General features: G+C 36.2%; 2 protein-coding genes across 4 annotated transcripts in view; one reads left to right on the plus strand and one right to left on the minus strand.

The window, feature by feature from the left end:
• Nucleotides 1-6: 6 nt before the first annotated feature.
• arr (low-density lipoprotein receptor-related protein 6) lies at nucleotides 7-7,998 on the plus strand. Its single transcript, XM_065354007.1, has 5 exons — nucleotides 7-204; nucleotides 299-392; nucleotides 514-606; nucleotides 998-2,488; nucleotides 2,592-7,998. Exons 4-5 carry the CDS (start codon nucleotides 1,044-1,046, stop codon nucleotides 6,040-6,042), a joined length of 4,896 nt encoding a protein of 1,631 aa, XP_065210079.1. The 5' UTR covers nucleotides 7-204; nucleotides 299-392; nucleotides 514-606; nucleotides 998-1,043; the 3' UTR covers nucleotides 6,043-7,998.
• Nucleotides 7,999-8,440: 442 nt separating this feature from the next.
• The window catches only part of LOC135838394 (centrosome-associated protein 350-like), a 122,833-nt gene continuing 115,725 nt past the window's right edge, over nucleotides 8,441-15,548 (minus strand). For all 3 annotated transcript variants that reach the window (XM_065354006.1, XM_065354004.1, XM_065354005.1), the window contains 12 exons: nucleotides 15,360-15,484; nucleotides 15,165-15,266; nucleotides 14,983-15,097; nucleotides 14,746-14,861; nucleotides 14,587-14,663; nucleotides 14,308-14,458; nucleotides 14,042-14,232; nucleotides 13,773-13,933; nucleotides 11,580-13,683; nucleotides 10,394-10,440; nucleotides 9,601-9,738; nucleotides 8,441-9,283 (listed from right to left, as the gene is read on the minus strand). In XM_065354006.1, coding sequence (XP_065210078.1) covers nucleotides 8,600-9,283; nucleotides 9,601-9,738; nucleotides 10,394-10,440; nucleotides 11,580-13,683; nucleotides 13,773-13,933; nucleotides 14,042-14,232; nucleotides 14,308-14,458; nucleotides 14,587-14,663; nucleotides 14,746-14,861; nucleotides 14,983-15,097; nucleotides 15,165-15,266; nucleotides 15,360-15,484 — 4,011 coding nt within the window. In that variant the 3' untranslated portion in view covers nucleotides 8,441-8,599. The remainder of the gene's footprint in view (nucleotides 9,284-9,600; nucleotides 9,739-10,393; nucleotides 10,441-11,579; nucleotides 13,684-13,772; nucleotides 13,934-14,041; nucleotides 14,233-14,307; nucleotides 14,459-14,586; nucleotides 14,664-14,745; nucleotides 14,862-14,982; nucleotides 15,098-15,164; nucleotides 15,267-15,359; nucleotides 15,485-15,548) is intronic.

A 15,548-nucleotide genomic window follows, 5' to 3' on the forward strand; every position in this document is an offset into this window, starting at 1 on the left:
ATTTTTTGTTTACCATTTGAAAAAATGTAAACAAAAGAATCCATAACATGAAAAATATTCTTTCAATTTTAATTTTTTATTGAAACACAATTTGAAGGAATTTTGAATCTGTAACTTAAATAATTACATAAAACTGCAGTTTATTTCGTTATGTGATGACTTTTCGTCCGTGCCTCTTATGTTCTCCAAATACCTCAGCTGAAAGTAAGCGATATTTTTACGGTTTCAGATTTCATCTCAGTAATGTTTTTCTTTAGGAAGAAATATGTTCCTATAAATCACTCTGTTTTATTTTCAGAATAAACGAATCAGTTTTTCTACTCAACTTATTGCACGATTTCAATTAGACGAACGTTAATTTGATGTCAAAGCCGAATAATATCAGACAACAGGTAATTTGTTTTCTACCTCTTGATATCAGTATTGATAAATGTTAGCTAACCATATTCTGGACAGTAGGAGATGAACTAATTGAAAGAACGAACTAATTAATTGATTTTTTCAATATTTTAGGTTGCAAGTTGAATTTGCATCATGTCGATATTAAGATATTTGAATCGAATCAAACCAGTTTGAAAGTGTTGGAATAATTGCGAATATTACATGGTAAGAGTGATATTTTTTTCGCTGCTGATTCTGTCTTTCATCTCATAAATAATATCAAATTCGTAAAAAGCATAACATCTATTAAAGTTTGCCTTTATGTTTATTTGGTTGCGAATTTCATTGATTTTGTGATGTGCCTTGAATTACGAGTTCCGGTCTTCATCGCTCGGTGTTTTTTGAAAATTTCACAGGGAGAATTTAACGATATTGTTCTATGTTCAACTTTTAGAAATACGTCTCAAATTTATTTCATAAAATGACACGACTTGTCGCTGAATGTAAAAGGCAATAGATTTTCATTTTATATACAGTTCCACTGATTATGTAAAGTCTATACAAATTATTAATAATGGAATATTGTAATATCACCCTGTGTTATTTTTTGTTTCAGAACGTTCCAATCACGCGATCCATGTGCCATATAAACGTGCGATATAATGTATTTAATAATATGGATGGCCATAATCAAAACGTGCCTGTGTTCCCACACGCTTCTATTCGCCACAACGAAAGATATACGGCTAATGAATACAAGATATCCTAAAAAATCACAGCTCATTGCATCCGGTCTTCAGTACGTTGTTCGAGTCGATTACTGTTACAACGAAGCAATAATATGCTGGTCCGATACTTTAGCCGAAGAAATAAGCTGCATCCCATCGAACGGAACGTATAATGCCAGCGATCCGTCCAATTTTAGGGTCAGTTCACCAACAGCAGAAGGATTAGCATGCGACTGGCTAACTAAGAAATTATACTGGGTCGATAGTAATGTAAAAATAATCGAAGTCATCTCGCTAAAAACTAGATTACGTAAAGTTCTGATATGGCAAGATTTAGATCAACCGCGTGCTATAGCAGTCGATCCTGTGAGTAGTTACCTTTTTTGGACAGATTGGGGAGATATCGCTAAAATCGAACGTTGCTCCATGAACGGTGATTTATCTACTCGAAAAATAATTGCTACCGAAGGCTTGTATTGGCCGAACAGTATCTCTTTGGATGTTATTGAAAAGAAGCTGTATTGGATAGATGGTAAATTGATGAAGATAGAAGTCAGTAACTACGATGGAGGAGACAGAGTGTTATTGTTGAATCGAGGTTTATATTATCCTTATTCGTTGACAAGAATACAAGAAATGTTATTTTGGACTGATTGGGCAAATAATACCATCACTTTTTATAATATGACCGCTGGTGGTGGATATCCTACAAATATACCTTACCATCCACACGATTCTCTGATGGGTATAAAAGCGTTCGAACCTTCGCTTCAACCTGCGAAACCTACGCCGTGCGATGTCAATAATGGAGGCTGTTCTCATCTGTGTTTATTGTCGTCCAAACCTCCGGGATACTCGTGCGAATGTCCAACCGGGCACTCGTCTATCAACGCGTCAACATGTCATCCAAAAATATATCATACGCTTTTAATTGTTCAACGAGGAGTAATCAGCAAAATGTCTCTGGATACGCCAGATTTCACTAGTATCAAAATACCTTTGCAAGGTGTCAAACGCGCAGTGAGCATCGATTACGATCCGATCGAAAAGTTCATCTATTGGACTGATGACGAAACGAAGAACATTCAACGAGCCAGTCTAAATGGCAGTAAACAAGAAAATGTTGTTACCGAAGATGTAGTAGATTTGGATGGTATCGCAATCGATTGGATTGCTAGAAATATATACTGGAGCAATTTGAATTCTAATTGTATCGAAGTGCAGAGGTTGAATACGAGGTACCGTAAAGCTATTATTATCGACGACATTTTTAGTCCACGTGCCGTTGCTGTATCACCTGAACGTGGATGGTTGTACTGGTCCGACTGGAACGAACAGAATCCAAAAATCGAACGTACTGACTTAGATGGTTCTAATAGGTAAATAATATTTGACATTTTAAAATTATCTGCGTTATGATTTTCAGATTTGTCGGTTTATCTGGGTAATTTATTAATGCAAAACTACGATCGACTGTTTCAGGGTAACCATTGTGAAAAACGACCTCAAATGGCCCAACGGTATAGCTATAGATTTGGAGAGCTCGTCGATATATTGGGGAGACGCCGGTACCGATACGATCGAGGTAGCTAACATGGTAGATGGCAGAGATCGACGCGTCGTCATCAGCGATAATCTTCCGCACACTTACGGTATCACAGTGCTCGGTAATTACGTCTACTGGACAGATTGGCAGGCTTTGACGTTGGAACGAGCGAACAAACATACCGGCAGAGACCGACATCTGATCCTCGAGCAGGTACACGATATTGGAGGCATCAAAGCATTCGACGTAAACGTAACCCTGGGAACGAATCCGTGCGCCGAAAGAAACGGAGACTGCGAGCAGATTTGCTTCCATAAACCGATGCAGAAAGTAGTCTGCGCGTGTCAAATCGAGTACGAATTAGCAGCCGATAATAAACACTGCGTGATTCCGGATGCGTTTCTCCTTATTTATAGCAGCGATCATCTACGTCGAGTCAGTATCCAGAATAATCTCACCAGCGAAGTGATTCCGGTCAAGGATATAACATCGATTAGTGCCATAGACGTCGGTGTCACCGATTCGCGGGTGTATTGGGCCGATAATAAGGCCAAGTCGATCAGCAGATCTTTTTTGAACGGTTCGCATACCGAGAAAATCGTAGAATACGGTGTTATTTCGCCGGAATCGTTGGCGATCGATTGGCTATCGTCTAATTTATATTGGGCAGACGCTGGTACCAAACGAATCGAAGTTATTAAACTGAACGGAAATTACCGCAAGATACTGTTTTGGAAGACTTTGAAAGAGCCCAGAAACCTCGCCCTGGATCCTAGAATCGGTTACATGTTTTGGAGCGAATGGGATGGCGTGCAAGGTGGCATTTACAAAGCTTGGATGGACGGAAGTAAGAAAGAGTTGTTTATTACCCATCTCGGCCGAGTAAACGGGCTGACCATCGATTACGCCCAACGAGTGTTTTACTGGACGCATTATAAAGCCGACACAGCCAGTATCGAGTACTCTGATTTAATCAACAAGAACGTCAAAACGCTTTCCAGCACAAAGTCATTTAAACCGATGTCCATCGCGCAATATCAAGATTACCTGTTTTGGGTGAATTTCAAAAATGGTTCGGTTATCCGGGCAAATAAACAAGACGGTACGAACGCAGCCGTCATTTATACGCAAAAAGGCGAAGTAGCGGATTTGAAAATAGTTCACTCGTCCAAGCAGAGCGGTTGGAATCCGTGCTCGAACCAAAACGGAGGCTGTAAAAATCTTTGCTTAGTGAAACCAGGAACATCGGAGTTATCAGCGGATAAAACTTGCGCTTGCCCGACGCATTTCTACTCGAGAAACGGCGACTGCTATCCGCACGAGAATTACTTGCTGTTTTCGTTGAGAACCTCTATAAATCGACTGATTCCCACCGTCGACGAGTGCCCCGATGTACCTCTATCTATTTCTAGTATGAAAAACGTACGTGCCATCGAATTCGACCCGGTTACAAACTATATCTACTGGATTGACTACAAAGCGCAGGCGATCAGAAGATCGTACGAGAATGGTTCTCACGGGGCGATTCTTGTAAATGGAAATAAAAGCGAGAAATCGTACGTTTTCCACGATATCGCCTTAGATCCGTATAACAAGCTTCTGTTTTGGAGTTGTTCGTCGACCGATTCGATAAACGTGACCAGACTAAGTAATTACAGCCTCGGACACGTGTTTAGCGCCAGCCATGGCGAAAAACCTCGCAATATCGCCGTCCATCCGGAGATGAGTTATTTATTCTGGACTGATTGGGGAAAATTACCGCGTATCGTGCGATCGTATCTCGATGGTCAGCATCGTACCATTATCGAAACGGATGGTAAAATAGCCGAAGCCATTACCATCGATAGAAGATCGAACATGTTATTTTACAGTCATAGTCAAGAAATTTTCTCCTGCGATTTATCCGGCAATAAGAAAAATCGTCTGATGATTACGTACGCGAAAAAAATAGGCAGTTTGGCGGTCATCGATACTTACCTATACTACGTAGCCGATTACAAAGAATTGCCATCCTGCATCGAACGTATAGACAAACTGAACGGTACTGATCGTATCACCGTCATTGATAACATCCAGGTTACCGATATAATCAGCGTCAAATCGATCGACAAGCAAGCTTTACTCAGCCATCCTTGCAGTAGCGCCTACCGTCACGCTAATTGTTCCTATATATGCATCAAATTACCGGAAAATTCTAGATGGTCGACGAATTGCTCTTGTACAATGGGACTGAAATTAAACATCGACAAGAAAACCTGCTCGAGTATACCACCTTGCGATAAAGAACATTACAACTGCGATCAAATGTCCGGCGAATGCATACCGAATACCTGGCGTTGCGATGGTACCGTCGATTGTCCGGACGGTTCGGATGAAGAAAATTGCCCGAAATGCGTGGACGAGTTCAAGTGTGCCGACGGATTCTGCGTCAAGCAGAAGGAAGTTTGCGACGGCAAGAAGGACTGCCCCGATGGCTCGGATGAAGACGAATGCTGCGCGAACGACTACAACAGCCCATACTTCCCATATTTTCGATGCCACAGCGACGGCAAATGCTTACCGAAAAGCCAGCTGTGTGACGGTACATCCGACTGCGAAGATGACAGCGACGAAGAAACGCAAAATTGTCCCCGAAACCTGGTAAATGAAACGTACGTCGGCGAGAGCTCCAGCTCGACCAGCATTTGGTTACCATTTATATTGATATTCATCGGCTTGCTAGGCGCCTTTCTAGCATGTTACATCGTATCGAACTGTAAACGAAAATTAGATCAGTCTAATTTGAGCGAACAAGATCACACCGTTTTAAGGCCTCTGGCTCCGAATTGTCGACCAATCGGCACCCTTACCAGTATGGGTATGTCCAGCGCCATGAGCCATTCGGTCATGAACGGCGGTGGTAGCACCGGCAGTTACGACCGCAGTCATATCACCGGAGCTTCCAGCTCGATATCGATGAATAATTGCCCCCTCAATCCACCTCCCAGTCCAGCCACCACCATTTTACGAGAGGAATGCTGCTGTCAGCAGTATTCGCCGCCGATGCCTACACCCTGCAGTACAGACGTCTGCGACGAATCCGATACCAACTGTAGGACTGATTCGGACGTGTACGTTTTTCACAAAAATAGCGATCACGGTTCAGTAAGATATTACAACGATCGCTACTCCAGACCTCACAGGCATCATCAGCGGTTTCCTAGGCATAGGAGTAATAAAAATTCATTCGTGGACTACGACGAAGCCACCCACTCTTTGTACAGGGCTGATTTTGACTTACGTCCGCCGCCTCCGACGCCCAGATCCGTATCCTCGGATCCGCCGTCACCGTCGTCGAGTACGTATCGACATTTACCTCAACCTCCTCCACCGTCACCTACTAATTAAGGTATTATGTGTACGTATTTTTTTTTTACTCGAGCTAGCTTTTTTTTTGACAAATATCGTGTATAGATTTTTTAAGCGTGTGTATTTATATGTAAATACGTCTTAATTTACGGGCTGTGTAAAAATTTTATAGCCTGAAGTGATGGTCCAGGTAGTAATCCGAACAAATTTGCCAAAAAGTCACAACTCTCCGCGCATTTGTATAATATTATTATTGGACTTATCTTCAGAATTTCTTCGAGTTGAAAACCATTAGAAATATGCTCATCTCGAAAAATGGCTTTGCTGATTCGGTTCGATGAAGGGAAGGGGGTGGTTGTTGTAAAATATGAAAAATATAAAAACGAACGGGTAACGATTTGAAATTCAGTATGATGTATTACTGACCCATTTACTCAAAAATAAATACATATTACTTATTTCTTTGCGAAGTAGAATCTAGATCGAGAACGATTTTTGTGGCGTGATTATCAATTGTGGCTCTTTTGCAAAAATATGAATTTACTTTTTCGTCTCGAATGAAAGAGTCGAAATATTTAATCTATCATTGACAAATTAATGAACTTTTCGATCTGTGGCATAAATATCTACGTAAGTTTTTGGTAAATTTGGTTCGACAAAAGATTATTTGCTCATTTATTTCTTCTTCTTGGACTATGCGCTGTAATGTTTGTATTTTTATTTTGTATAAAATAACGGTGCCTTTTTATTTTTTAGAAGTTGAGTGTAGATGACTTGTGATATCCCACTCTTGTTTATTGTTGATGTATTAATTTTATTTATAATACGTATTATCGTTGACTTTTTTTTATTTATATAGGTATTTTTTAATTACTCAACCGAACGTATCTTTTTGCTTTACTTAGTGTTTTTATGTGCCTAAATGTATTATTATGTATTATCATCACATATCAAGTATGAAAATCACAACAAAAAGTATTCGTTAAAGAAGACATATGAGCTTAATATTATTTTCGGTTCCTTTTTTTATGATTCTTATTTTATAAACAAATGTTTTTGAACGATAAGAAGTATTTTCATCGTTGAATATTGTCCTTTCATTACCTTTAAAATTGTGATAATTTCGATTGCCAATTTTAATTCGATTTCATCGTAATATTATAGTTTATCATTGTTAACAAAAATATTTTGTTTTAGTAGACAACGTCGCAATCATTACTCCTTATTATTAAGTACGTTTTTTTACGCGGATTCTCAAAAATGTGATTTTTTCAATCTCTTTTTTAAAACAATTTTTAGATTCCAACCACAAACTTTCGAAACTTTGAAAGTATTCTCTCTTAAAGTGAAATCAGTAAAATCCAAAATCAATTTTCAAAAGCTACTTTACTACTCTTACAAATTCTTGTAGATTTCAAACCTACCAAATACAGATTCTCGAAAATCTGCCAAAATTCGCGTAAAAAAACTAACTTATTAATTCGTTACGTTAAGTTTCATGTTTGCATTTAGAAATATTTCCTTCTTGTTTTTTTGCGTTAACTTTCATCGTTATTGTGTTTAATATTCATGCATTACGTAAAGTAGAGGAGGTGATACTTTATATTTCAAGAGTTATTAATCATTTATTTATTATCTTATTTATTTTTTACATTTCGGTGCTGTATTGCCATATTTTTCGAGTTGAATTTTAATTCGAGGTGCCGTATCGTGTAAACGGGACCATATAATTTTTGGTTGAGTTTTTTTTTCTAATTTTTTTTAAAAAATGTATCGTTAGGTATATACTTAGGAGATGAAAAGACGTAAAGAAATTATTTGTTGCGGATGGTAATTGCCTACTTTTTAATTTGATTTTAGACTGAACATTATTAATATTATATTTTTGTATATTTTATAGAAGTTTTTATGTTCGAATTTGACCGTCAATTTGAAAATAATTTGTTTGTTATTTGTTGATCTCTTTTACATAACAATATATAGATTATTCTATAATTGTGTGGTTTCTTTTTGTTTTTTACTCCTGGTACCTACAATACCTACTTATTATTTGATTATAGTTTTTCAAGAGGTTGCGCCAAAAATTCAAATGAAAAGAATGAACGGAATACGAATCTTGCATTATTCGTCACTTCGTCAGCATAACCTTGTTATTTTTTCGTGGACGACTTGAATAAATGCTTCCAAATTTTTTGTGATTTTTTTGAAATTTTGGTGGTAATAAATCCGATATTTTTTAATTGAACGCCAATTTTCCAATGAAAATGGAATGCATAAGCAAGCAAATGAAGCTTTCAGTTTCATTTCATATTCGGTTCATCTGTGGATTTAAGGAAACTGAGACTCTAATAAATATAAGCAATACTCAATGCAATACGGAAAACCCAACAAGAAATTAAACGATGAAACCCTTTCAAAACAAAAAAAAAACAAGAAAATTAATACAAAACCGTACACGATCATTTACTGAATAAATCATACAGAAAATAACGCTAATACAAAAGAAAAAAATAATAATAAATTCAAAAATTGAGCAATCACAATATTAAAAATTTAGAACATAGGTACGAAAAATTAGAAAAAAAAAACATGAAAATTATTTATCTAAAAACTGATTTTTCTTATTAAACGCGTCTTGTAAACTATCAACAGTTTCTTGTATCAGATCATCGAGAATATTCTGGGTGATTTGATTCTTAATAATATTCTCATCTTCTTCATAATTCTTCCATTCTGATTCCTCGTCTTGTAATTCTTTAATCAACAAATCATCCACAAAATCGGTACGTTTTTTACGACTCCACTGAATGATTAATTTCTCTTTATTTATTTTCGACCTGAATCCGAACAAAACTAAAATTTCGTTTTCAATAATCGCGGGTAAATCTTCTTCTTTCACCGGTGCTTTGGGTTTTTTATGTTTCGAGAGACTTTCCCAAGGTAAACATGTTTTCGTTTTGTTGTTTTCTAAAATGTTTCTGGCTACTTCTTTGATCAAATCGAAGATGAATTTTCTATACGTGGTGATTTCAGTGTTTGATTTACCATTCGGTGTATATTCCGGTAGTTGTTTGATATCGTCGATTTTAACACCTCTTTTTAATGATTTACATACGTAGTGTATGGCTGGATTGATTAAACACTGCAGCTCGGTTTCGTTCTGAGGTATTCGTATCGAACTGTGTTCCGAAGGAGGTGTGTAAGGAGGTGGAGGTTTGTTAGGTATGTCTCGAAAGTATAAATATGGAGGAATTTGTTGCTGAGCTTGTAGTTCTTCGATCTGTGAAACATATTAACGAAAATTAGATGCTGGATAAAAATGTTCAAGATATTACATAGTTACCAATACTTAATTAAAAATCAATCAGATAGATTATATAAAAATTAAACTCAAACTACTTGTAGAAAATTAATGGTAAGTACTACAAATTACCTCTTATTTTGCAAAAAAAAAAAAAACTATAAATTCGTTTACGGCCAGTAAGTAATACAATTATTCAACTGACTTCGCGTAAATTAAGTGAAAGAAAAATCGGTAATAAAATTAACATAATTTTCAAACAATAAAATTCAACAATATTGCACATAAAAAATCACCTCTTGTTCGATTCGCATTTGTTGCAGTCTGAGTTCTTCGGCTTCTTGCAGCCCTCCGCGATTAAAATTCAACTCTTTTTCGAGCCAATCATTGCTAATTTTATTACGTTTCTTGAGTGCAGCTTCGTGTTCGTCTACCTGTAACCATTCCATAAACAGCGGTAATTTAGCCAACGTCGCGTTAAATATAGAAACGATGAAAAAAAAAAGACAACCATTGAATAAAAAAAAGCAACAAAATCGTCTATGGCTCGCGACACCGTCGATATAACATTTGTACAATTTTTTCATTTATTTTTCCTATTTTTTTTTCCAAACAGACTACATGATGGTGGACTAGAATTTGTGATTACTGCCGATTGTTTACCTAAACTTTGATAAAATTAGGTGAAAAATAACGCCAGCGTAGTCTACACGATGTGGGTGGATGGCGAAGGAAAGAAAAAAATAACACGCATCTTGCAATACGCGGTTGTTGTATTAATACTACATACATGATTTTTATTAATAGAACACACACATGAACGTAACTTCACCAATACAGTTGAACTATTCATTCATATAAGTGTGTTGTACACAATGCCCATGCGCTAACTAACAATACGTGTAATTCGCAGCTTCCTCGAGACAGCATATATTCGCTAATTGTACCCTTTCCTCACAGTCTGCTATCTCTTGTAGAGCTTAATTTACATTACTACACTGAGAATTTTTTTCCCGAAACGATGTCTGAGCAAATAAAACACGTGTTTGTGTAGGTACCTATTTGTACGAAGATGAAGTCATTACTCACCTCGGTTTCTGTTTTGGTAATAGGTGTTTCGTCTGTGATGTCATTCACTGAAACAGCACAAAAATCAACACGTTAGAATAATCGCATAGTCAGCATTCTTATTACATATACAATGAGCGTGATGGTGGCTACGACAATCGAACCGCGAACGTTAATCGGAACCAGGTATTTCGTCGGTTCTGTCAAAACAAACATACAGGTCAAAAAATTAACATCGCTTGACATTAAGATAAGATTTTCAATTCACGAATGTTTCAAGTTGCAACGATTGCAAAGAGATATCATGATTCATGATCGCTCAACTTTTGCATCAGAAGTTTTCTGTTCATTGAGAAATTTTCAGCACCTTAGAAAAGATTGCCACTTCCCACACAAGACAGGTATCCCAACCAGAAAAATTTTTCGAGACCGAGCGAGAAAAAATTGAAAAGGGTATCCAAAAAACACCACCAGTTTAAATTTCAATGAATTTTTTTTTTTAAGGTAACTTTATATTTTATAATGTAGAAAAAAATCACCAAAAAAGCAAGAACATTTCATTAAAAAATAATAGGTATACTTAAAAAAAACTTTTTGGCTATCACTAACGAAAAAAATTATACCTACTTCTTCCAAACTCTTATTAAAAAAATGAGACTATTTCGCAACTTTTTTGTAACAAAGCGAGACTTTTTGGCAGTTTTAGACAAAAAAATGACAATTTTTGGCATTTCCTGACAAAGAAACGAGATTTTGACAGTCGTAGTTGAAGGCAGATTTTTTTTAGGAGCAATTTTTGGCAAAAAAAAGCGAGACTTCTAAACAATTTTTAGAAAAAAAAAGACTGAGAAGTTTTTGCAAAAAAACGACAATTTTTAATAATTTTTGGCAAAAAAATGATTTTTTGCCGATTTTTGGCAATTTCAGGTTTAAAAAAAAAATGTCAATTTTGGCAAAACGCAAGACTTTTTGGAAATGACTGGCAAAAAAAATGGAACCAAAGCGAGACTTTTGAACAATGCTTCCAGCTGCTTTTTAAGAGTTGAAGCTGCCTTCATTCAAACAACAAAAAATGAAACAAAACGGTCGCTTTTGTCTTCTAGGCAGGCATTTTTTCCAGTCATTGATTTTCAAGAAATATAATTCAATTGCCTTCAAAAAGCTGCATAGAAATACTTTACTAGCAAATCCCAGACGACGAACGTACCTTTTTCTTTAGTATCGTCATCCAAATCGATACTCTTCGCAATTTCCTTCAAAGTACTGGCATAATTATCGTCTGATAATTTTTCGAGCAAGTCATCCGAAGCGATGATTTCAGATACTTCTTGTTTTTGACCAAACAACGTCTCACGTTCTCGTCTCAAAGCCTCCAAAAACGGTGTCTGATCGACGTTGATTTTTTGATCGAGATCTTCAGAATGTTGGATGATTTCGGAGTGAACTTCGGAAATGGGTTCGACCGGAGATGATACGAGAGTTTTGTTCCCTGTTTCACGGTCAGCTTCCGATGTCGAATCTTCATTGACTATAAAAGTCGACATACCCAAGTTCGGAATTGAATAATCTTCTAAAAACTCCTCGTCGCTGCGGTCTGCTTCGGCGGATAACGATTTAATACTTTCGGGCTGACTTTCACGCGATTTTTGATCTTCGTTTCGATCGGTTTCGGGAATCTCTTTATTTTTTTCTGACAACGTACAATGAATATTGTATTTCTGTTTGGATGAGTTTTCTGTCGGAGTTGTGTCGTATTCTAGACTTTCAGAAACATCTGTTTCTTCTAATCCTAGCTCGGTTATTTTAATAGGCGATACGTTTTCATCTTCGGGTGATTTTTGGTCGATTTTCATTTCATCGAGATTCTTTTCTTCGGTATCGGTGGCGCGCGATGGTATTATTTCAGGTTCTTCGTCGACCGATGTTATTTTCACGCTAAAATACGATTCCAAGTTGTTCAACATCTCGTCGAAATTCTGTTCAGCGTCGTCATTAGACATGAAATCTTCCGATTGAGTGAAATTGTTAATTTGAGCCGATAAATCTAATCCATCCATCATGGTCTGAATATCGTCAGTTTTGCGTACCGGTTCATCAACGTCAGCCACGCAAGATCCTTCGCTTTCGTATTTAATGAATTCTTCATTCAGCGCAGATTTCAAGTTACCGGAATGGTCAACTTGAGAGAAATCAAAAAATACCGAATTATCTCCCATCTCGGTCATTGGAGTTTCTGAAAAACTACCCAGATTCATTTTTTCAATCGGTTCGTCTTCTTCGGAGATATTTTTCAGAGAGCTGACTGTTCGGATTTCTTCTGCGGGTGAGACTTCGCTGATAGTGGTATTTTGCAACGAGCTAATTATTTTCAGTTCTTCGACGGGTGTAAGTTCGACAGCAGTGTTTTTTGAAGTGTTATCTTTTTGTAGATCTTCGTCGACTGAAGGCTGATTTGTATCGTCTTTCGTAGATAATTTTTCTGATGCAATAATCGATAGCTTTTGTTGGTCAGAAGGCGAACTTTCAATATCGGAGATATTTTTCACGACAAAAATATCGCTCAAGTCGGATTCGGATTTCGGTTTTTCGATTTCTACTTCATTCGGTTTGACTGAAACTTCATCGTGGACATTCGAATAATAATCTTTTCCCAACAAATCCTCTCCAATCGAGGTGGGTTTTGTTTCACCATCAGAATGATATTGATGATCGCTTTGTATTTCTTCGACAGAGAAAGATGTATTATAATTAGCGACGTTCTCGATTTCTGATTTACTGTCAGGCAAATCTTCTGGAATATCTTCGACGAAATCCGACGAATAGACTTGTTCCGACATAGAAACGACCTCAGATTGAATATCGTTAATAAGTTGTAAAAAGTTATCCATCGATTTACTACTAGCTCCGTTTATAATTTTGGAATGAAGCTTATTGGCGACACGATCAGATATCATATTCGAATTGATCTCAGATTCGGATTTACTTTTACGAATTTCAATATTTTCCGATACTTCGGTGACTTCTGATTCTATTAAAATACCACTGTCGGCTTTTCTTAGATGTTTTTCCGAGTCTTCGGTGTTTTCACCATCTAGATCGTCGAAAATTCGTTTGTTTTTTGGCAAAGTATTATCGTCGTGTGTCGATGCAAAGAAAGGTTTGTTGAAGTTTGCTGACTCGATAGTTTTATCCGTTGGCTCGACGAAAGAAGGACGTTTGGTAACTGGTTTAATTTGCGGTTTAGCTACTTCGGTTACGCTTCGATCTTCCGATAACATTTTGGTAACTTTTTGGATATATTGATCGTAAGCCTGAAAGATGATTTTAATCATATGTAAATGGGTATTTCAATGGACGATGAAAATATTCTTTATTTTGTACTCAAGTAGGTATGACTCACTTCCAACTGCTTGATTAACGATTGTTCCTTAGCTCGCAGTTTCTCTTTACGTAATTGTTTTTCTTCCCTGCGCAATCTTTCGGCTTCCAATTTACGCTGACGTAGTTGCTCTCGTAAAGCAGATATTCTAAGCTCAACATCGCTCTGATCAGTCGTGGTATCTGCAACAAAACGTACACCATTGAGTAACAACGTCGAATTAAGAATAAAATTTCAACGCAGGTTAATCAAATCATAATGAGCACTGGTAAGAAAATATAGGTATTCACCATTCAATGAGGTAAGAGTAACATCCGAGCTCGAAGAAAAACGACGCAACTGAGATACTTTTCTAGATGGAGGTAGAACTACTGGCGACAAAGGTCTTTTGATCATGATTTTCGACGAACTCTTTTCATTTTTTTCACGGTCGTTGACTTGCGAAGGGAAATCAGCGTCAGTCGATTCGTGGCTCAAAGATCTGAAATGTTGAACAGTGTAAAAAAAAATTTGAAAACTTTCATCACATGAAATGAAAAAATAAACGTCTACTTACTGAGGTAGACGTATTTTTCCTTCATCTTTTTCTAGTTGTAATGGATCGATTTTAATTTCACCGAAGTTTTTTAATTTTAATAGTTTCTCCGGATCTAACTCGAATTTAATTGAGATACCTGTAGGGAAATTTACCGGTGAAGTGGCAGTGTCTGAAAACAGAGTATTTTTATTAATATTTTTGTAAGCACATCACGAGTAAAAAATTTCTCAAGTTTTTCTTAAATGGAGAAAAAATACATTTTTTTAAAATTTCAGATCATATTGTATCACTTTGTACCTTTCATTCCAAAATGTTTCTTCAAACTGACTTTCTCGGTAACATTTTCAGTTTCTTTTTCCACGTGTTCTTGGATCCTATAACAATAATTATGATGACATTGTTAATACTCGTAAATCGAATTTTCATTCCAATAAATAAAAATTAAACCCAACTTACTCGTTTTCCCCGTTGTCTAAAAGAAGCGAAGTACTACTCGATGATGATATTCCCATGAACAGAGTATTCGTTTGTTTTGAAATGAGAAACGTCTTATTGCCTTCAGATTTTCTTTTCTGCATTAAAAAAATTCATTTTTGTCAAGTTTTCACAACTAAAAATATCTTCGAAGCCCGAAAATGTCGGTAAAATTATTTTTACTGAAAGATTTGAATATAATAACCGTATGATTTTTACCTTGGGTGGTGAAAATTTCTGTTTGAGAAATTCTTTTTTCTCTTTTATAGTATTTTTTTGTCGCATTATTTCAGTTTTTCTTTTCTCTACAGTTTCTGTGACTGACTTTTTCATCCTGAAAATACATAAAATTAAAAAATTAAAATGCCTTTTTTTCTCTTATTCAATTATTTGTTTCATACTTTTCTAATTCTTGAATGTTTTTCGTTATTTTTAATAACACAGCTCTTTGACGTTTCTTGATTGCTTTGATTTTTTCTTCATCTTTATTCTCTCGATAAACGCTAAAGATAGTCAAATTAAAAAAAAGGTTGAAAAAATCGTTCGATTGTTTTCAAAATTTCACATTATTTTATCGTAAGCGAATTGAGGCATACTTTTTCTTCGATTCTAGAGCAAAAACTTCTTTTTTCAGGTATTTATTCAGAGCTTCTTTTTGCTGATGAATTTTTCTCAATATTTGCGCTAATTTTTCATCTTCAGTTTTAATCATTTGGTCATACTGAAAAATTAATCAGTATTGATATAACGTGAAATTGAAAAAAATATCAAAAAGATCGACGGAA

Source organism: Planococcus citri, chromosome 3 (genome assembly GCF_950023065.1).
Source record: "Planococcus citri chromosome 3, ihPlaCitr1.1, whole genome shotgun sequence".
Taxonomy (NCBI): Eukaryota; Metazoa; Arthropoda; class Insecta; order Hemiptera; family Pseudococcidae; genus Planococcus; species Planococcus citri.

What these genes read in the sequence shown, in the direction of transcription:
- arr (XM_065354007.1), top strand. Translation starts at nt 1,044, where the DNA reads ATGTATTTAATAATATGGATGGCCATAATCAAAACGTGCCTGTGTTCC. An exon ending in GACTTAGATGGTTCTAATAG is followed by an intron (nt 2,489 to 2,591) that starts GTAAATAATATT and finishes CGACTGTTTCAG; the next exon opens with GGTAACCATTGTGAAAAACG.